This window comes from Cynara cardunculus, assembly GCF_001531365.2.
Source record: "Cynara cardunculus var. scolymus isolate 2C chromosome LG 8, CcrdV1, whole genome shotgun sequence".
NCBI classification, from domain to species: Eukaryota; Viridiplantae; Streptophyta; class Magnoliopsida; order Asterales; family Asteraceae; genus Cynara; species Cynara cardunculus.
The window spans coordinates 3,220,521-3,243,022 of NC_037535.1; the positions used below are offsets into that span (position 1 = coordinate 3,220,521).

General features: G+C 35.4%; 2 protein-coding genes across 3 annotated transcripts; one reads left to right on the top strand and one right to left on the bottom strand.

The window, feature by feature from the left end:
• Window positions 1-2,124: 2,124 nt before the first annotated feature.
• LOC112517212 (ABC transporter G family member 32) lies at window positions 2,125-13,555 on the top strand. Of its 2 annotated transcripts, XM_025124575.1 has the most exons (24): window positions 2,125-2,425; window positions 3,457-3,577; window positions 3,716-3,804; window positions 3,885-3,969; window positions 4,102-4,261; window positions 4,350-4,426; window positions 4,562-4,615; window positions 5,709-5,799; window positions 5,900-6,201; window positions 6,281-6,562; window positions 6,678-6,994; window positions 7,086-7,246; window positions 7,323-7,426; window positions 8,098-8,254; window positions 8,370-8,492; window positions 8,578-8,669; window positions 8,751-9,083; window positions 9,318-9,608; window positions 10,054-10,137; window positions 10,468-10,601; window positions 10,689-10,916; window positions 11,128-11,299; window positions 11,912-12,166; window positions 13,022-13,555. In XM_025124575.1, exons 1-24 carry the CDS (start codon window positions 2,151-2,153, stop codon window positions 13,292-13,294), a joined length of 4,260 nt encoding a protein of 1,419 aa, XP_024980343.1. In that variant the 5' UTR covers window positions 2,125-2,150; the 3' UTR covers window positions 13,295-13,555. The 2 variants fall into 2 exon arrangements, with proteins under 2 accessions (XP_024980343.1, XP_024980342.1); XM_025124574.1 differs by having other exon boundaries at window positions 10,468-10,916.
• A 722-nt stretch (window positions 13,556-14,277) lies between these two features.
• On the bottom strand, window positions 14,278-20,257 carry LOC112516810 (transcriptional corepressor LEUNIG-like). Its single transcript, XM_025124042.1, has 15 exons — window positions 20,190-20,257; window positions 19,342-19,439; window positions 19,140-19,246; window positions 18,490-18,624; window positions 18,311-18,409; window positions 17,785-17,860; window positions 17,288-17,334; window positions 16,740-16,979; window positions 16,446-16,545; window positions 16,178-16,281; window positions 15,938-16,087; window positions 15,633-15,782; window positions 15,419-15,538; window positions 15,013-15,219; window positions 14,278-14,590 (listed from the first exon to the last, which is right to left on the bottom strand). Exons 1-15 carry the CDS (start codon window positions 20,255-20,257, stop codon window positions 14,450-14,452), a joined length of 1,842 nt encoding a protein of 613 aa, XP_024979810.1. The 3' UTR covers window positions 14,278-14,449.
• Window positions 20,258-22,502: the final 2,245 nt, after the last annotated feature.

A 22,502-nucleotide genomic window follows, 5' to 3' on the forward strand; every position in this document is an offset into this window, starting at 1 on the left:
TCTTCAAATATAAACATAATACACAAATTTTTCTAAATATAAAATTATTAAAAAACATTGTTGTTGTGATGACTTGTTTTAGGGGTCGTTTACTAACACTTACTCGGTAAGTGCTTAGCGGCAAAACTAACACTATTATTTACTTACCGGGTAAAATTTTAGTCCATCAAAACGACATTGTATGCAACAATTTACCCTATAAGCACTTACCGTGGTAATAGTCGTTGCCCTTACTTACCGGGTTGGTCTTTGTCTCGCTCTTACCGAATAAGATTCTTGGTCCTTACCATATTCATCCGGTAATGTAATTTGATTTGGTAAACACTTACCCGGGTAGCATTTGGTAAACGACCCCCTTACTTTGATTTATAAATTAAAGTGTCTTTAAATAATTGGTTAATAATTAAATAGTGACAACATTTCTTGATTGTTTTTTGGCGTTGAAACAAGTAAACAGTCTTTTTTTGGCTATCAGTTTTATGTACTATCTGTATAATTTAATGTTTATCATACAATTGAACATTTTTATCAATTAGTTATAAATTGGTTTTAAAAAGTTTAAACATATTAATAAATTACAGATATTTTATGATATAGTAAAATACTGTATGAATATATTCGTGATGAAATTTTGAAAATCACTCTAAGAAAAGATTGAAATAATAATATCAGTATGGGTATTAAATTAACGAGAATAAAATATTTGTGTTTTATATAACTTGTTTTAGTTGAAAATTTAAATTAAGGTAAATATGTGGATTTTCAAATCCGATCGGTTTATTTCCGAGAAGAGTAATATGAGTTTTCAAAAATCTTAAAAACTTGAATTCGTATTATTTACAAAAGAAATAAAATAGAAATGTTATAAATCTTGTATGCATTATTGATTTGTATATAATGCTTTGGATCAATCATAATTGAATGTCAACATTAATGAGGTACACTGAGATGTATCAGATCAATTTTCTTCTAAAACGCAATTCATGAGTGGACATGAGATTAAAAGTGATCAATGGTTCAAATCTCTTCTTACGCTTATCACTATAACTTCTCTTCTCACATGATCCTTCATCTATCTCTCTACATATATACACACACACACACAAAGAAGAGGGTGACTCGTGTCCCCTGCATCCACGAGTTATTAATCATGAATAATGAATCAATTTAACATAGATCATGAATGTTGTATCATTCGTCATGAATAGTTGATGAACTTCACATTTGTTGTTCATACTGAATGACATTCGGTATTCATATTGAATGTGAATGTTGGGGACATATGTTGATCGAACTCTAATCATCTTCCATAAATATTCAGATCACAATAAACGAACTTTATCATTTTCATAAATATTTTAATTGATTGATTTATATGGTTTATATGAATGACATAATTTGTATTTTAAATCTCTCTCTCTCTCTCTCTCTCACACACACACACACACATATATCATGCAAACCATGCTCTTCCGTCAATTTCATTGTTTAATCTTATGAATTTTTTTTCTTCATGGAATTGTTTAATCTTATGAAATTGTTTCGTATAATACTTTTTTTTGATGAAGTTGTTTCATATATGATTATGAAATTATTTCATATAATAATTATGAAATTTTAATGAAACTGTTTAATATATTTTTCTAAAATTAATATAATTAAGATGATAATATCCATGATTAATACCATTCATAATAAAAATGTTTAATCAACCTCTTATAATTACAAAAAAATAATAAATTATAATTAATTAAATAAAATTTATATAATTTTTACAAATAACATGGTTTACAAAATAAACCTTGTTTCTCTACTGCATATCATCTTAATAAGAGTTTAATATTTTTCCTTAAACAAATAAATAAGTAATAAAAAAGCAAATGTGAGGGGAAAATTTATGGTTGGGGGGAAAGAAAGGGGTTATGACTTATGAGTCTTTCAAGTCTAAAAATAACGTTTTTCTCAAAAAAGCTGAGAGAGAGAGAAAGCCCGCCATTAATGCCGAGCTCAACCACCACTCCATACGTAAATGTATCTACATATTTCAGAGTACAATTACAAGCTTCTTTTCTCTCTGACCTTATGTACCAGATAAGGTTTCCCTTCAAATCTAGGGTTTTTAACTTGAATTTCAACTTGTCTTGTTAACAATGTGGAATTCGGCTGAGAATCTGTCAGTGAGATCTTCGTCATTTCGGGAAGACGGAGACGATGAGGAGGCGTTGCGGTGGGCGGCTATCGAGAGGTTGCCGACTTATAATCGAGTTCGGAAAGGTATATTTACGAATATCGTTGGAGATTCCAAGGAAGTTGATGTTAATAAGCTTGAAGTCGAGGAACTGAAGCTTGTGTTAGATCGGTTGTTGAATTCTGCTGAAGAGGACTGGAAGCGGTTCTTCGATCGAATGCGACGGAGATTTGATGCGTAATAGATTTTTTCCATTTTAATTTTGATTTTAAATTTTTTCTGCCACCTTTTTTTGATGCTTTTGTTTGTCTATTAGTTTGCTTATTGCTTTAGTTTAGGACGTTCGGTGCAGAGAAAGCAAAGAGCTCGAACACGATACTGCAAAAACACTTGCAACCTACCGAGCTTATTTTTGTTAAATGCTAGCTTACATTCTTAATCCACCAATTCGTACAAGCACACATGAAAATCGCATTAACTTGGATTTTCTGATGTTATTTAATTGGATAGTGTTTTTTGAAGAATCTTCATTTCCAGGTATCAACAGAAAAGTCCGTACCTTTATAAAATTTTAGACAAAAGCTAAAAATCTTAGAACTTAAAAATCTTTTGGCTGTAAGAGAGAAATAAAGAGGTGGAGGTGCACCAAATTAATATTTTATATAGTTTGGACTCATGACATAGCTTCTTTCTTTTAATTATCAGTGTGGTTTTAGAGATATATATATATATATATATATACACACACACACACACCCATATGCACAAAAATCACATATAATCGTATCCTCAGACTACTTGGAATCTCCATATTCGTACCATGGACATATATCCTTGCAAGACAGCAGCAAATTCATTTTACTCAGTTTGCTAGGTCATTGTACTAATGTTGATTTTATATCTCTTGTGAATATCAAGAGTAGGTTAGTGTTACTAATCTGGCTTGAATTCAGATGTTTACTCCCTTCAAAATTAACCCAAGAACGGAATTATAATGTTGGTTACTTGAAGAATATCGATGATGGTCAACTGAACTATTCTTTATCATTGGTTTCCCATCATAGCTTTCATAACGTTCAGAATCATTACTGATTACGCTGTTACTAAAAATAGTCAGGTCATTAAATTTAAACGATGAGGTCATTGATATATGTAAGTCAAATTATTTTGAGGAGCTTTCCTTTTTATTTCAAGATAGAATCCAAGAACCATCCTTGTACCCCCTTTTTAAAGTTTGTTTTCCTCCATTTCTTATGTTCAAATTGCAGGGTGGATTTGGAATTTCCAAAGATTGAAGTCAGATTTCAGAATTTGAATGTAGAAACTTATGTTCATGTCGGTAGTAGAGCATTGCCAACCATTACCAATTTCATTGTTAACATGACCGAGGTATGTCATTTGCAGGCAAAACCATCTTTTAGGATCTGAATTTGATAAGAATTTATATCTAAAAAGTAACAAACACTTGTAAAAAGTAAAAAACACTTGTAGATGCTTATTGCTTACCATTCTCAAAATTGCAAACAGGGTTTCTTAAGGCAATTGAGGATATACAAGGGGAAGCGGAGAAAACTGACAATTTTGGATAATGTTAGTGGGATAATTAGACCTTCAAGGTGCAACATCAAGGCCAACTATTATTTTGACCGTAAAAGCGCGATCGTGTAATTAATGATGGATGACATTATATATGCAGAATGACGCTGCTTCTTGGTCCTCCGAGCTCCGGAAAGACAACTCTGATGTTGGCCCTGGCTGGACGTCTTGGACATCATTTGCAGGTATAAAACTTGTCTGTGATAATGCACTGTCACTACTATTCGTCCTACTAACAGGCATTCTATTGGCAATTAAGTATTTTCTCTTTCTTTTATTTACTAAATCCCTCCATGTGCAACTTGATTATCTCTCAGACGTCAGGAAAAATAACCTACAACGGGCATAGTCTGAAGGAATTTGTTCCTCAGAGAACATCAGCTTATGTCAGTCAACAAGATTGGCATATTGCAGAGATGACAGTTCGTGAAACACTCGACTTATCTGCACGCTGTCAAGGTGTCGGATTTAAATATGGTAACCTCTTGGAGCTTCTGTTTGTTTGACATGTTATATCTATGTTTCTGTGGGTGCACAAATGCTGAATGATAGGTCTCCATGATAGATATGATTATGGAACTCACAAGAAGAGAAAAGATTGCTGGAATAAGACCTGATGAAGATCTGGATATTTTTATGAAGGTATTAGACATTCGGTAATGCTTTGATCTTCTTTTTTCATGACGGCCCCTTCTTCAGTCGCCAAGTTGAAGGGTTCGTCTGCCATCATTATTTGAATTTATTGCAGTTTAACAAATCACTATTTGTCTTTTATAGGCTTTGGCCTTAGGGGGGCATGAAACAGCTCTTGTTGTGGAGTACATTTTAAAGGTATTTGCTATATTCTACTTCCATTGCGTACCAGGGATGGTCTTATTTTTAGTTCATATGTTTATGTACTTCAGGAAAGGGGAGATTATTTGACACACAAGTTAACTTTATATGGTTCCTATCTTGAATTTTCTACTACTTTCCTCGAACTACAAAGTTTGTTCCTCTAATTTCTCCAAGTCATGTTGATTGTCTTTTGGATATCTCTGCAACTATACTTAGTTACCCTCATTTAGCCTATGTTGGCCTCACATAGGATATTTTTTTGCACGACCTATTTGATCCCAACAAATGTAAATGGTATGTTCACCAACCATATAATCTCTCAATCTCTAGATTTTTCACCTAGGATCGATGATATTGGCATCCATGATGCTGTTGCTTTATTTGATTTTTCATCTTAATAATATACACCCTGCATTTTGATCTGCATACAATCACGAGTAGTTGACAGATTTCTTTCAGTTTGCATGAACTGGCAACTGCCTGTAAAAAATGTGCAGCTTATGAGCCATTAGAATGTTCTTGGCAAGAGGGTGACCTAATTTGAGTTTTCAGATATGACAGAGTGGCCTTTGTGGGATGTGCCACTTGAAATAGAAGGGCAACCTGGTGCACTAAGGCTCGTTGGCTTTTGAATGGTTGAGGAAGGAAGTCTTTGTATGCGGCCTTACTCTAGATTCTTTTGCAAAGAGGCTGCTTCCGTGACTCGAACCATGAACTTTGTCTTATCATAAAGGAGTACTCTTACATGTTGCTCCAAGGCTCACCCATTGGGCTGCCAATGAAGAGTTTGTTAATTGGATTCCACACAAAAAATTGAATGATACAAGAGCAAACATGGGGTGAGTTAAGTTTGTAAATCACTAAGGCAAAAAGGGATATAAGAACTTGTTAAATTAAGGAGTTAACTAAGGTGGAAATGCAGCAGGGAGTACATATTATAAGCTTAGTTAAAAATGGATACAGTCATTTGCATGTAAGATTCAGCTGTGTAAGGTAAATCTAAATAACAGTGATGTCATTCTGTAATTGATATTCCTTTGCTAGATCTTCAATATTTTCTGAAGTACTAAAATTTAATTTGACAAAGATTTTAGGATTGGATGTATGTGCAAACACCATGGTTGGAGACCAAATGCTCAGGGGGATCTCTGGGGGGCAAAAGAAACGGCTTACAACAGGTACATCATTTACAACTTTTTGATCATTATATATGAGAAGTCATGAAGTTGAGATTTGTATTGGATTTATATGGAATTAACATTGTAGACTGACTGCCAGGTGAATTATTGGTGGGTCCATCTAGAGTTCTTATAATGGATGAAATATCAAATGGTCTTGATAGCTCAACCACATACCAAATAATTAAGTACCTCAGGCATTCAACTCGTGCACTTGACGGGACCACAGTGATTTCTCTTCTTCAACCTGCTCCAGAGACTTATGATTTGTTTGATGATATCATACTCATATGTGAGGGCCATATAGTATACCAAGGGCCACGAAATACTGCTCTTGATTTCTTTGCATTTATGGGATTTCAGTGCCCCCAGAGGAAGAATGTTGCAGATTTCCTTCAAGAGGTAAGTTGTTGCAGGGTTATGAAGTGAATGACTTATTCATAGTTCTATTTTATTGAGTTACACAAGTTATATGACACAGGTTGTTTCCGAGAAGGATCAAGAACAGTATTGGTCTGTTCCAGATCGACCTTATTCCTACATACCCGTCAAAAAGTTTGCTGAAGCATTTAGTTCATACCGAGTGGGGAAGAATTTAGTCGAGGAGCTAGGTGTTCCATTTGATAGGCAATACAATCATCCGGCAGCCTTGTCAACTTCTCATTATGGTGTCAAGAGAAGGGAACTTCTTAAGACAAGTTTTAATTGGCAATTGCTACTGATGCAACGGAACTCATTTATATATGTTTTTAAATTCATTCAGGTAACGTCACCTTTTGGTTGTCACTGTAAATTAGTTGACAGATATTAGAACTGAACTCTTGTAAAGCATATTATTCTTCTTATGTTGATACTAAGCACCATCTGTTGTTTTCCAGCTTCTATTTGTTGCAATCATTACAATGAGTGTTTTCTTCCGGACAACTCTGCATCATAGAACAGTTGATGATGGAGGCCTATATCTTGGGGAACTCTATTTTTCTATGGTTATTCTTCTTTTTAATGGCTTCACAGAAGTCTCCATGCTAGTTGCAAAGCTTCCAGTGATCTACAAGCATAGGGACTTGCACTTCTATCCTTCTTGGGTTTATACGCTTCCTTCTTGGATCTTGAGTATCCCAACTTCCCTCATAGAGTCTGGTATCTGGGTGGCAGTTACATACTACGTTGTTGGACTTGATCCAAATATCGTCAGGTAGACTTTATACTGCATGTTGCTCCACATAAACTACGTAAGCCAAAGCCAAACAGATTATAAAAGGTTGATTTTTTTTATAAATCTTCAGGTTCTTTAAGCAATTTCTGCTATATTTCTTCCTCCACCAAGCGTCTATTGGTCTGTTCCGCTTGATGGGATCCTTGGGACGTAATATGATCGTGGCCAATACCTTTGGCTCTTTTGCATTGTTGATTGTCATGGCTCTTGGTGGATATGTAATTTCAAAAGGTATATTTGTATTTTCTTGTGATTTCAATTATGCTGTACGTTCTTTTAACCTTTTTGGCTTACTGCCTTGCAACAGATAGTATACCGAGTTGGTGGATTTGGGGTTTCTGGATTTCACCTTTGATGTATGCTCAAGATGCAGCATCTGTGAATGAGTTTCTTGGGCATGCTTGGGATAAAGTAATAATCTCTCTTCCAAAATAAACTATAGACTACATATTTAACGTTAATAGACTATTTTCTCTTTCCATTACAAAGTAATCTGTCTCCGGCTCAATCATTATATGATCTCATTATCCTTCCTCATCATCAGGGTCATAAAAAAGCCATTGTTTGTCTCAAAAAGTTCAACGGTACTCTCAAGAAAGATCCTGTTTTTTTTCTTCACATACACAAGTTAAAACTACAGCCAACAGGGGTGTAATTTTTATAGCATCATGCATGCCATGTTTTCAACTTTTGATACAATTTTTCCTACGAATAATTCAGTCTATAGGAGATCAAAAGCTACTACCACTACACATACGAGCCCATTGCATTCTCTTAGATGTATAATTTACATGTTCACCAACGTATTTAAAATGAGTATCAATGGATACTGAAGACTGAATTGCATGTAAAGAAACGAGCAGAGTATATCCCACCGGAGGGTGGGTCCCGGATGGAAGGGAGGTTGAATGTTTATTATGAAAAGAAGTTAATGCCTAACATGCATTGGGGTTACACTTCCATACGTTTGACTTCTTCAGATCATTCTGCCATATCAAACATCTAGCCTTATGCTGCCAACTCGGAGATACTCTTACAGATTTAATATATCTGGAGTCATACTTTTGGTTTTTTTCATGCAGAGAGGGAACCAATCAACAAAGACGTTAGGTGAGATGGTGCTGAAAGCACGCAGTATCTTCCCTCAGACTTATTGGTACTGGATCGGTCTTGCAGCCTTGCTTGGATATACAATTTTATTCAATGCCCTTTTCACCTTCTTCTTATCTTACCTTAACCGTAAGGCATCTCTGCTTTGCATGTGATTTTCTTTTCTCTTGCTTAAACTTCTTTTTCATTGAGGAATACACTTTGCTCAGAAGAGAGATTCTAATAGCTTTCGTCAAACTTGTAGCCTTGGGAAGGAGCCAAGCTGTTGTTTCAAAAGAAGAACTCAAGGACAAAGATGGAAAAAAGAACAGTGAAAGTGTTGTCATTCAGCTCAGAGAGTTTTTGGAGCATTCAGGTTCTTTCACTGGTAAGGATTGCTTCATTATGTCGGTTTTTTTCTCTATCTCTACATATAAGCTGATTAATTAAAACTGTATATCGTCGTTTGACAGGTAAGAATATATATCAAAGAGGCATGGTTCTACCTTTTCAGCCACTTTCCATGGCATTCAGCAATATCAATTACTATGTTGATGTGCCTCCGGTCAGTAAATTCATGTGTTCTTTTTCAATGAAAAACTTCTTCTGGGATAGCTGGTAACATCATATCTGATTACTTATTTAGGAATTGAAGCAGCAAGGGGTTGCAGAAGATAGATTGCAGTTGTTGGTGGATGTTACTGGTGCATTTAGGCCCGGTGTGCTTACCGCATTGGTGGGGGTAAGTGGTGCTGGTAAGACCACCCTAATGGATGTTTTAGCCGGAAGAAAAACTGGTGGAGTAATAGAGGGAAGCATCCATATTTCCGGCTACCTGAAGTCCCAAGAAACTTTTGCTAGAATATCTGGTTACTGTGAGCAGAATGACATCCATTCGCCTTGTTTGACTGTTCTAGAGTCACTTCTCTTCTCTGCTTGGCTTCGTTTACCTTCAGATGTTGACTGCAAAACACAGAAGGTACATCTTTTATTAATATGATGGATGGGGCAGGTTCATTTGAGAACTGTGAGAACCAACTATTCATGATGAATATCATGAATATTTATGATAAATATCATGGATGAAAATGCATGATATTCATCATGAATAGTTGGTTCTCATGATTCCTAAATGAACTTTCCTCTATGACGGATCTGCCTCTTCTTTTTTAAGAGCATGTCTTGTAAAGCCAGCCTTCTTGTTCTCTCTTAGATTTTCGTTGAGGAGGTGATGGAACTCGTTGAACTCATTCCACTCAAAGGTGCCTTGGTTGGTCTGCCCGGTGTTGATGGCTTGTCAACCGAGCAAAGAAAGCGTCTGACTATAGCCGTTGAATTAGTTGCGAACCCTTCTATTGTATTTATGGATGAACCCACTTCAGGACTGGATGCAAGATCTGCAGCTATAGTGATGAGAACTGTGAGGAACATCGTAAACACCGGGAGGACAATTGTCTGCACGATACATCAACCCAGCATCGACATCTTCGAAGCCTTTGATGAGGTTATTCCCTGAAACTTGTGTAGTTTCTAGACCTTGATAGAGGATAGGGATATGTCTTTCCTGTACCTGTTTCTATTTATATTGCCATTGATTCCTCATGTCTAGTTTCTCAAATTTACATATCTGTCTTTCTATTTGAATTGTATTGCTTACTCATATCTATCTCTTCAAATTTTAGCATATTTGTATTTCTCCTTTTCACTAGTCGGGAGTCTTCAGAGAAACAACCTCTCCTCTTCAAGGTAGAGGCCTTTTCTGCGTACACCTCCACCTCCACCTCTACATCCACCTCTGGGTGCGATATACTGGGGTCTTTTGGTTTAGTTTGGCTTATTTCCTGGAACTTGCTGTACTGATAAGAAAAACCTTATTTTCCTTCACATTACATATGTTTTACAACTATCTCAACGATGCATTGTTAATGCAAATTGATTCTGAAATGCAGCTCCTATTTATGAAGCGAGGAGGGCAACTCATTTACGCAGGTCCACTTGGCGCCAGATCATGCAAACTTGTCGAGTATTTTGAGGTTTGGTTTGCCTGTATGGCTATTGAGATGTACTCCCCTCCTTCCCAAAATAGATGTCCACAATGAGAAAGGCACACATTTTTATAAATATGTAATTATAACACTTTTTAATCAACTAAATGACAATTCCACCCTAATAATAGATCGAGTAATGAATTCCTCCATCTCATAATTAAGGGGGGTAACCGGAAAAAAAAGCACTTGCTTTTGAAAGTGGACAACTTATTCTTGAACAAACTAAATTAGAAACGTGGACTATTATTTTGGGACGGAGGGAGGGTACTTTCTAATTGGGTTTCATAAATTCAACCGGGTAGATATGCTATGTAGGCTATTGAAGGAGTTCGGAAGATAAAATCTGGATATAATCCTGCAACATGGATGCTAGAGGTTACTTCACCAGCAGAAGAAACCGGTTTAGGTGTAGACTTTGCTGAAGTCTATAGACGGTCCAAATTATTTCAGTATGTGCTGTTTTCCTCTTTACATTCTTTTCTTTCATTGTTATTCTCTGTTCTTCATTCTTATGCCTTCCATGTATTCTGTCTCAGACGCAACAGAGATTTGGTCGAAAGACTAAAGAAACCAAGAAATGATTCAAAAGAATTGCATTTTCCAACCAAGTACTCGCGATCATACGCAGATCAGTTTGCCACTTGTCTTTGGAAGCAATACCTTTCATATTGGCGAAATCCACAATATACTGCAGTTCGGTTTTTCTACACTTGTATCATTTCACTGATGCTTGGAACAATATGCTGGAGATTTGGTTCAAAACAGTGCGTATCGAATGCTTATATCATGTTTCTACACTTTTCACAATCTAGGTTCTTCATGAAAACAGTCGCGCTACTTTTTGGGGTAGAAGTCACGTCTGCTTACATCTTATCCTCCCCAAACCCACCTCAGGTGGGATATATTGGGTCCATTATCTTTGGTTTGGTTTGTTATGGTTTCCTCTGGTTAACTCCCTTTCTTTTTCAATTTTAGGGAAAGCCAGCAGGATTTGTTTAATGCCATGGGATCCATGTATTTAGCCGTACTATTTATAGGAATTACCAATGCCACTGCTGTCCAACCTGTTGTTTCTGTCGAAAGATTTGTTTCATATAGAGAGAGGGCTGCCGGTATGTATTCAGCTCTACCGTTCGCCTTTGCTCAGGTGAGGGTTCCTGCACTTTGGTCTTTCACACTACAACAAAATTGGTTCATAGGACGTCAAATATGTCTTAAAAGTTTGAATAGACTACTTTATGGTACTTGAGTTTATATAACCAAACACTTTCTTTTTTAAGACATTTTTCCAAATAATTTCATTTAAAAATACTTATAGGTGCTTTTAAAAACATGTTAGAACTTCTAAATGTTTTTTATGACACTTTTGAAATAAAGTATCATATTAGCTTTTAGTGTCCTTTAAACACATGCTTTTATAGGACATTAGTATTTACAAGATATTTTTTCAAATAATATCATACAAAAATAATAGAACATTTTATTAAAAAAGCTTTCTAAATACATGTTAGGGCGTCCAAGAACATCATATCAACTTATTGTAACCTAGATATATAAGGACGTAGTACAATTCTTTAGTCTTATAACTTAAGTCCTATAAAGCAGTTTGACAAACACACTCTTAGACATATATCTTTTAAAGCCGATTTTTGTTGTAGTCTAATTGTGAAAAATTTTCCATGGTATGGGTTGTTAAATACAAATTATGTGAGGAGTGAGAAATACAATAAATACTTATTGTTTTGTTGTGTGTTTGTAGGGAGCAATTGAGTTTCCATATGTGTTGGCACAAGCACTTATTTACAGTACCATATTCTACTCGCTAGCTGCATTTGAATGGAGCACATGGAAATTTATATGGTACATATACTTTATGTACTTGACCATGCTATACTTCACCTTCTATGGAATGATGACAACTGCTATGACACCCAATCACAATGTGGCTGCCATTATTGCTGCTCCTTTTTACATGCTATGGAACCTCTTCAGTGGATTCATGATCCCTCATAAGGTATAATTATTCAACCTCTCCCTTTACTTACTCACCTGCCTTTCTTTTCAGTTCAAAACCACATATCACAACTCAAAATATAACAGTTCTCGAGGCTATTTTTGTAAAACTTGAAGTTAATTGCAAATAATGACAAATAACTTTCACCCAACATGATATATATTGAAGTTTAAATGTGACGGGTTAAGTTAAACAATATTCTTATTAGCATATAGTACCCTTAGGGGCCGTTTACAAACACAAACGGGATAAACGCTCACTAGGTAAATATCATCACCCTCACTTATTTTACCACGTAAGATTCTTTGTCATGAACATAGCATTATAGTATAAGGGGCAATAGATTTTTGGTCCTTGCTATGCCTCTTACAAATAAGATTCTCAGTCCTTGTCATGCTTACCCCGTAATCATTTACCAAAGGCTTATAGGATAAGCGCTTACAGGGTGAGCATTGCAAGGACCGGGAATCTTACTTGGTAAGAGGCATAACAAGGACCAAGAATCTTACCTAGCAAGTTAAGGAACTCTTATCCGATTAGCACTTGCCAGGTAAGAGGAACTTATCAACAATCCATTTTGATGGCTGAAAATGTTACCAAATAAGGTAAGTGATGATGGTGACTATTGCAGATAAGTGTTTGGTAAACGGACCTAAGTTGGTAAGACACTAATCAAAATGGCAAAGAAGGATTGTTGGTAAGGACCAATATCTTTGTTTCTTACATGGTAAAAGGCAACAAGTGTTTAGTTACTCAATAAGTGTTTAGTAATAAAACCCCTTATTCTCATGCTTTATGATCTGTGTAAATTTATTCGAAGCGATTAGATAGTTGAAAGTCGTTATAATCTTGCAGAGAATCCCCATTTGGTGGAGATGGTATTATTGGGCAAACCCAATAGCATGGACTCTTTACGGGCTAGTCGTATCCCAGTACGGCGACTTAACCAAACCCGTCAAGCTATCAGACGGAGTCACCTCTTTGCCAATCAAAGAGTTAGTCAACGACGTATTTGGTTACAAACATGAATTCCTCGGAGTTGCAGTTTTCATGGTGTTTGCCTTCTGCTTCTTGTTTGCAGTCATCTTCGCTTTCGCTATCAAATCCTTCGTCTTCCAAAAGAGATAAAAGAGAGATGGCATCAAATCCTTCGTCTTCCAAAAGAGATAAAAGAGAGATGGCAGAAAACACCTCATGCTAGTTAAAGGTATCTAAAACACTCTTAAATTTGTTACATATAGAGAATGTTGTAGAGAGCAGCATGTTAAGATTTTATTCTTTTCTTTTTTGTCCAAAAAATAATGATAATAACTACGGTCGCATTCGCATGTAAAATGGTACGGCAAATTCATAAGTTTATACCCTTTTACGTCAAAGGTTTACAAGATATTCCCGCCGTCCCATAATTAATGTTTATATTTTTTTTCAGTTCGTTCTAAAATAAGTGTCTAGCTTATAATAAAGTCATTGGCCCAACAATATCCAGGTTACCTATGAAACCCAACCTCCTAGGGGGTCGTTGGCCCAACAATATCTAGATGACCTATAAAGTCCAACCCCCCGGAAAGACAAGGGTTCAAACCTCAATAAAGGTGAAAATTATGTGCTAGTATTTCTCGTATATAAAAATATCATATACTTTGAAATAGTATTTATGTGCTTTAAATTCTTGTACATTCAAAAACATGCAAAATGTCCAAAATGCCCCTCACATGAGGGGATGGTGCATTCAAAAGTCCCTCAGTTAGAGGTTGTTTAATTGATTTCCTGTTAAGTTGTGTTAAGTTGTGTATGAATAAAGTTATCTAGATAGATTAAGAAGATTTTAGTTTGACAAGCTTTTTCATATATGGAATAAACTTGTTTTTTAATAGGAGGGGTAAATTTGGAAAAAAAAAGAAGTTTGCTTTCAGCATGAAGCTTCCCCGTTGAAAACTTCATATATAGTGACCGAATAAGCTAAGTTCCATTAAGCTCATTAAGTTATTAAGAAAGTGTTGGTAAATGCATACTCTAGCGACTATTTCTATACTTGTTGAAACACAAGGACGATTTTCAGCTTTTCGATGAAACCACAGGGACCAAAAGTGAAGTTTACTCGAGTATTTTACGCAACAGAAAGCTTCGATTAACCGTAAAGATCCAAGATGTAACGACGAAACCTATGTATATACATCGAAGAAAACCGTTCCCTAACCTGTTCCTTTCAGGTAAAACATCGCGATGACTTATTGCATCAAAAATCTCGTAGGCCGAATAGAAAAATACCATTAGACGTGTAAACTACTTCCAAAGCTTAACAACGTTATCATTGTGACCGGCCGAAGCTATCAAACCAGACGTAGTCGATACAGCAAGCGCAGAAACAGGTTCTTCGATCGGCATCATCATCTTGTTCTCTGCCATGTTCCATAACTCCATACTCTAAACATCCACAACAATCAATACAATTAGAAACAATCCTTATACCAAACCAATAGTTTATACTTCATAGGGGTAAATTGGTAAATTTCCATTATACCGAATACTTTTTCGTTATTTACAAGTTCTTACACTTAGGCCCTGTTTACTAATCTCTTACCGCCTCTTACCCGTTAAGAGATGCTTACCTGGGTAAGAGGTAAAAGTGTTTACTTAACAGCAAAATCAGCAATCAGATTTCATGCCTCTGACCGTCCTCTTACCGGAGTCAGCCAAAAAAATGAATCTTACCCGAATCAGCACTTAATCTGTTACCTCCGAGAACCGCTATCAGAGGTCATTGTAATGCGGAAATGCAGAAAAAAGGAACACGATTGCCAACACGGGCATCGACTTCAAAATCTTGAAAAAGTGTGATCTTTTACCTGATAGCACCCGATTACGAGTAGAGAAGGATAGCACGGATGGAAAATCCCACAACGGAATCTCTTTCCAGTGACACTTAACTCGTGAACGCAATTCGCTTTCCCCATGGAATCCACTCTCCACACTTTTACCAAATCTTCGCTCACTGATATCAGACGCTCACCCGAAGAATCCCAACATATCGACTGCACATTCGATGCATGCCCCTACATCATTTAATTCACAACATATTACACACAAAACATGTGAACCATTAGGGTGCGTTTGGTACGAGAGCGAGGTAGACGGGTGAAAGAATTGTGGAAGGTTTTAAGGTTTTAATTTAACATGGGTAGTTTAGTAATTTACCAATCTTGTCTCGTCTGCCTAAATTTCTACAGGCGGAGAGAAAAACTAACTACGGACCTTTAGGACATGCTTACGAGGTTGAGAAAAATCCATATCCATTATAGATACAGTCTTTCCAACAACGACTGCAATATGCTTCGCGACACCGGATTGAAATCTAACCAAGTTTGCACCGCCCTGAAAAACAAACAACGTTAAGAACGACATTAAAACTCCCAAAAAACACCCTTAAAACAAACAAAAAAACAGAATCGATCGCTGTTTTTCAAACCTTGGCCACTTTAACACAACCGGCATTCTTGATGGCCCAGTAACGAATCTCATTCTCGTCACACGAACAAATAAGGTCCTTTTTGGGGTGAAAATCAATCGACATAACAGACGTAGTGTGTCCTGTGAATGTCCTAACCGCACATCCCGGCTGCATACCATAACTAATTCAATCATACATTATCTGAAAACCGAACCAAACCAAACCAAACCGGCCCAGTAAATCCCCCGGGATTTACTGGGATTATTTGGTTGGGTTTACGTTATGTGAAAAACGGAAGTTAAGTTAAGAAGCAATTGATGTACATTTTCAATGTCCCAAATACGGACAGTCTTGTCGAGAGAAGATGTAGCAATCCGTAGCATGGATGGACTAAAACGAATATCGGTTATCGCTTGCGAGTGTCCATCAAACGTAGCTTTAATTTCTCGCGAGTTTGTGCACCACAAACTAGCCTGCATCACAACGTTATTAAGAAAGCTCGTGTTTTTAGCCTACGCCATCGTTATCATGTTCAATAAGCATTTCAAGCGATGGTAACTCGCCTTTTTGTCTTGTCCGCCGATCGCAACCAATTTCCCATCGGATGAGATCTGACAACAACTGACACTAGTTGCTTGAACGCTTCCAACTTCCAAAAACGTGAAACCTTTACGACAAAAAAGATAAAAGAAATGCAAATGAGGTATTTAACTTCGTTTCTTCGGGAGATAAAATCGCGTGTTAATCATCCTCGCATCATATAAATTAGACCCACAAAACGAAAACATTAAATGGTTTAAGCAAAGAGGCCTCGAATCACCATCTACATACCATTCGAGGCGTCTACATCATGCTCAGTACCGGCATGAGATAACAAGGAGTTGTCGTTGCCATCCAACGCTCCATAATTCAAGAAATCGTCTATATTGATCTGCAAATCAATTTGATAATATTACTACCCAAACGAGCGTAGGATACATCCCACATCCCACTTGGATGGGATGTACACAGACCTGTCATCTATCCCACAGAGTAAATAAGCTATGACTTTGGTCTACAAGGTCCCATTTAGTTTCTCTCGACTGAAGGGTATTTTAGACATTTTACACGTTAAATAAAAAGAACCTTATCGTTATGCGGAGAGTTAGGCATCGACACCATTTCTCCTGCTGAACTTGAGAATACCCCGATAGCATTTGCAGTTCCAGAGCTATTGGCAACACCTGGAGACATCAACGGCTGTTTTCTCTTTCTTTCAACCGGAGGCTGAACTTTCCCCTCCATTTGACGGTGAAAGGATGGTTGAGGCGGCTGTACCATAATACCCTGTTGCTGCTGAAGTCGAGTCTGAATTTGGTCGAGTCCCTGTTGATGTGCCGTTAACATAATCACACCACTAATCTTACTACCCCCTCCGTCCACAAAATAAATGCCCACGGTTTTAGAAGTGTGCAAAATATTACACTTTTTAATTAGCTAAATGACAATTTAACCTTGATAGTCGTGAGAGTAATGAATTTCTCCATCTCACAAATAAGGGTAAGATTGGAAAGTAGACGCGCACTTCTCTTATTTTGGGACAGACTGAAGTAGAAACGTGGACACTTATTTTGGAACGGAGGGAGTATATGTTATAAAGATTAGACCAAATTGAGCTTAAGTTTCAAGTGCACCGTTAATGGCCATCCCTTCAAAGGCAAATTTGTTAAGACTCCGGTTGCTGCACAGAAATACGAAAAAGATGGTGGTTAAACAAGGCTTACCGATGGATCATATGAAATACCTAAAATACCCTTCAGTAGTGATATGCTTATGAATCCAAGATTCATAAAGAGTGGATCTTGTTCTGATTCTTGAACCAACTTATCCAACCAAATGAATCATGATCCACTTATATAGAGCTCAATTTGCGTAAAAATCGCATGAAATGACCCCATTAGAGACAAAAAATTCGCATTTTGATCCATGATCCAGTTTGAGTTTCAATTCGTGTTCTTGAAAGTTGAAAGTATCACACTTTCTACTGTCTTTTAGATCAAGAATGAAAACCCATGCGTGCCAAAACGCTTCACGTTCCTCATTTTACACACTAGTAAAATTACTCAAAAGCCCTTGCAAGTATTCACGAGCTTTACATATATACGAGGTTTGGAGTTAAGTTCAAGATTACCATGAGCTCCACCAGCCAAACCCTCAGGACCTTGAGCACTTGGATTGATAAAGGAACTTGCAAGACTATTGATGTCCTGATCCACCAAGAAAGCACTCAAACCATTTAGAAATAACATAATACGTCAAATACTGCAAATAAGGGCGTTTCTCGTGCACCAAGGCTCCTCTATTTTATGGGGTGGGCGACCAAAGTCCTTTTATGCAACATTTCCTTGATTTTGCAAAGAGTCTGCGATTCACATAAACAACCGCTCTACTATTTGGTCTGCTTCTATGACTCAAACCCCATGACTTGAAACTTATAGAATTATGTAATTATTACATTTTTTAATTAGCTAAATGACCATTTTGCCCTTGATAACAGGGGAAGTAATGAATTTCTCCATCTCATAGTTATGGGTAGAGTTGGAAGTAAGCACTTACTTTTGAAAGTGGACACTTCTTTCAAAACAAATTAAAATAGAAATGTGGGCACTTATCTCGGTTCATTGAATTATTGGGATTCATAACCGAAAGATACGTACATGTACGGGCGCCAAAGCTTGCTTCTGATGTTCGATTTGCAGGTGATTCATTGAATTATTGGGATTCATAACTATGCCCACATTGTCTCCATACCATTGCTATATGAAATACAACAAAGTTGTCTTGATAAATTTATTATAAGCAACTCTTTCTGAAAATTTGAAATCCGACTCAATACCTTTGGAACGGGTTGCTTCATAGGGGTCAGCGCATCGGCAATCCAAAGGTTTTTCCCAGTAATAGCATTGTTCGCGTTGATGCTTTGACTTTGATGTTGACCTCCTTGTTGCTGTTGCTGTGGTACTCTAATAGCCTGTAATCAAACTCAATGTAAGGGTCATTTACCAACACGAATTGGGTAAGCACTAACCTAGTACAAGTGCAGTCCGGGTAAGCACTGACTGAAAATGGTTGTTTACCAAGTGTCCGGGTAAGCGCTGACTGAAGCACTGACCAAATCCTTCCTTACTAGGTCAGAATATTTGTGGGTCTGAGTGTGTTGGTAAACTAGCTGATGCTGACTGAGTCAACTGTGCTGACTGAATAAGCACCAGTCAGTGGTAGGCAAAGTCAAACACATCATCTTTTCAAATTCAATATTGAAATGTACTTATATTAACATTAATACCAACATTTACAAACTAGACTTTGCTAAAAACTCATAATTCAAATATGCTCATCCAAACTTTCCCAAAGATTCAAAGAATCTATAAATCTTGAAGTTGTGAATCATCCTATTCGATCTCCAAAGTCAATGGGTATGCTTTTATCTATGAATAAATATGTCAGAATGCAAATTAAACCGACGAAATGCAAGCATCTGCTCACCTCATTGCAAGGCTCCACGGAGCCTTGGTGACGTTTGTACCTAGAAATAAAAGTATCCCAGAAGACAGTCCACCATTCGAAGAGGAAACCACGTGGAGCATCAACCGCTGAAATGATCAAAAACCGAAAAACAAGTTTAAATTGTTTAAACAACAATAAGATATTTGATCAAATAAACCGTTACAAGATTGTCTTCTTTTACCACGAACGTTGATGGGTACTTTCGCTTCATCTTCAAATGCCTTTTTTGAAGCAACAAATTTCCTCTTTGCAAGATAATCAAGAATGTATACATCCAACCTGTTCTTCCAACAAAACAGCTCAAAAATCTTGAAAAAAATCCCAAATCTAATAAAACAATATAATCATTAGTTCAAACACTACAACAAAATGGGTCTTTTAGGATGCCCAACCTGCTTATAGGACCAAGAACTGTGTGTCTTATCTAAAGACGTTACAATAAATTGTTACAAGAACTGTGTGTCTTATCGGTGAAGTTTGACAACCAACGGGACACAAAAAGTAAATCGTCCTATTACCCTTATTTTTTAATAGAACACTTTTCAATTTGGTTCCCATTTGTTTACACCATGTTCATGAGTTCATCCATTCTCCATTGATCCCATAAATGTGATTTCAAATACCAACATGATAACAATAATCTTTTTTACAATGATTACTAGAAATCTCTGCATTCTGGGACAAAGATATTATTGCATAACGACAAGTTTCAAAAAAACACATTTCCATATGCACATACATATACACATACACATATACATATATATATATATATATATATACATATACATACTAACAAATAGATACAAAGCTCAATGCAGGTTCAAGAAACCCTCAAATTCACCATCATAATCACACGTCAAAGAAACATTCAAGAATGCAAAAGGGAAACCCCCATTTGAGTATAAGAAACCATCCATCGATTTAGAATCAAGAAACGATCTAAAAACATAAAACCCCAGTAATCATCAATCATCCAGAATCTTTTAAGAGAAACCCCATTAATGAATCATCGATTCAGATGCTTACATTGTATCAGCATCCATGATGGGTTGTTGTTGTTGCTGCTGCTGTTGTTGTTGTTGAGGTTGAGACATGATTGTTAAACCCCAGAGAGGGCACAAACCCACACAGACGTCGAAATAAGCGAAGGAAAAAAAAGAAGGATGAAACGAAGAATGTTTTGAATCGTGAATTAAAAAAGGGTTCTTTTTGACTTGAAGTACACTTGCTTTTTCCAAACAAAGGCCCAAGACGGTTATATAATTAGTACCCTTTTCATTTCTCCTTTGCAATTTAGTGCAATTCAGGAGATCAAAAAGTCTAATAACTTTATAGTGTGGTTCACAATATATCTGTATCATTTAATGTTTGAATGATTTGACATAGAATGATTAAAATATTTTTATGATATAGTGTATGATGAAATATAATTGTTTGATAATTTTATACAATGAAATTATGGCTCTTAATGGTTATAGGGAATCCATGATACAAAATCATTCAGAGAGTTTTAGAACCATTAAAATGCAGAATAAATTAATAAGTTGTTTTCATAAGCCATTCTGGGTCCGTCCCTGCTCAAAAGTGCTTATTACCGGTACCACATCAGAATAAATTAATAAGTTGTTTTTATAAGCAATCCCAAACACCCCCTTAGAAAGCTGAAAGCAGGGTTCAGAAAGGATAAGATGTTTAAGAAAATTATATTATAATAAAATAATTAATTATTATTTTTATAAGAAAATTATATTATTAAACCAAATATAAATTACTTCGTTATTGAACCTAAATTAAATTATAATAAAAAAAATTGAATTAAAAAATTACACAAAAAATAGGAATTTTAAATAGTTAATCTATACTATATTATAAAATATTTGATAAAAACTTTTAAAACCCATTTTTTTTATATGAAGTACTGTTTAATAATGCATATTACTTAAAATTCAAGATTATAATTAAATTTTGCGTAAATATAATTTATTAAAGCTTTATTTTTAAATTCGTGTAACTAACTGCAGATAAATATAATAAAATACAGAATAAACATTTAATTTTAAATATATAACATCTAAAACATGATTAAAATAATCATTGAGTTATAATAAAATGCTTAATTATTATTTTGATAAAAAATTATATTATTAAATTAAAAATAAATTACTTTATTATTAAATCTAAATTATATTATAATAGAAATTTTGAATTAAAGAAATTACAACAAAAAAACCGAGAATTATTAAATAGTTAATTTGATATTAATATTCATATAATTTTTTTCAATTTTTTATGATATGTTCAAATTTATATTTCATTGAAAGATAAAAACATTATTGCTTTCTCAAAACCCCATAAAACCGTATTATATCGATAAAGACAAAAACTAAAAGCTAAACATTAAAATCGAGATATATTTCGGTGCATTGCACGAGTACCCTTCTAGTTTGATACTAATATCGATATATTTTTGTCAAATTTTTATAATATCTTCAAGTTTATATTTTATTAAAAAACAAAAACATTATCGCTTTTTCAAAATCACATAAGACCATACTATAACATCGTTTGAGATAAAGAATAATGAAATATTAAAATCAAGACGTATTTCGCTGCATTGTGTGAATACCCTTCTAGTTATTTATAATTTGTTTTTTACAAATTATCTATAAAAGGACAACATTCAATTACATTCTTAATCCTACAACACAAAATGCACCAAAGATTCTAAATCCTTCCAATTCCAAATCATTCCACAAAAATTCAGATCCCCTGAAAACATTTCGTCAAATCAAACTTGCCATAAAAAGTTCAAATCACCTGTATTATTCCCATGATAATCCTTGTTATTTGTAACTGATTTGATATTTGTACTTCATATTTTTAAAACATATCTCAAGATTTACGAGGAATTTGGTTCAGGCAGATGAATGAAAATGAAAATGACAGAGAATGAATTCTCATTCCTCCCGGTTTAACCTCGATAAGAAAATTTAGGCTTATGGGGGAATGAACCCATTATATTATATAAAACCAAACAAAATCTTTTATTTTCATTCTCATTTATTACTGTTTAATATCTCTAACCGAACACCTTATCAATTATCAGTATTTGATTGTAAAGAAATAAATATCATTTTCCTAACACTCCCTACAAACTATTGAATGCTTTGGCATTTTGTCTCTAATCATTGGAGAAAGTTCTAGATTTCAGTAAATAATGTTCGAGAACTTTCTTTCTTCTTTCATTATCTGAATATATATACGAATATTTAAATTTCAGTATTTTTTCTCCTTTATTTTGTTTCAGTATTATGTCTTATTTGTTTCTCGTACTTTAAT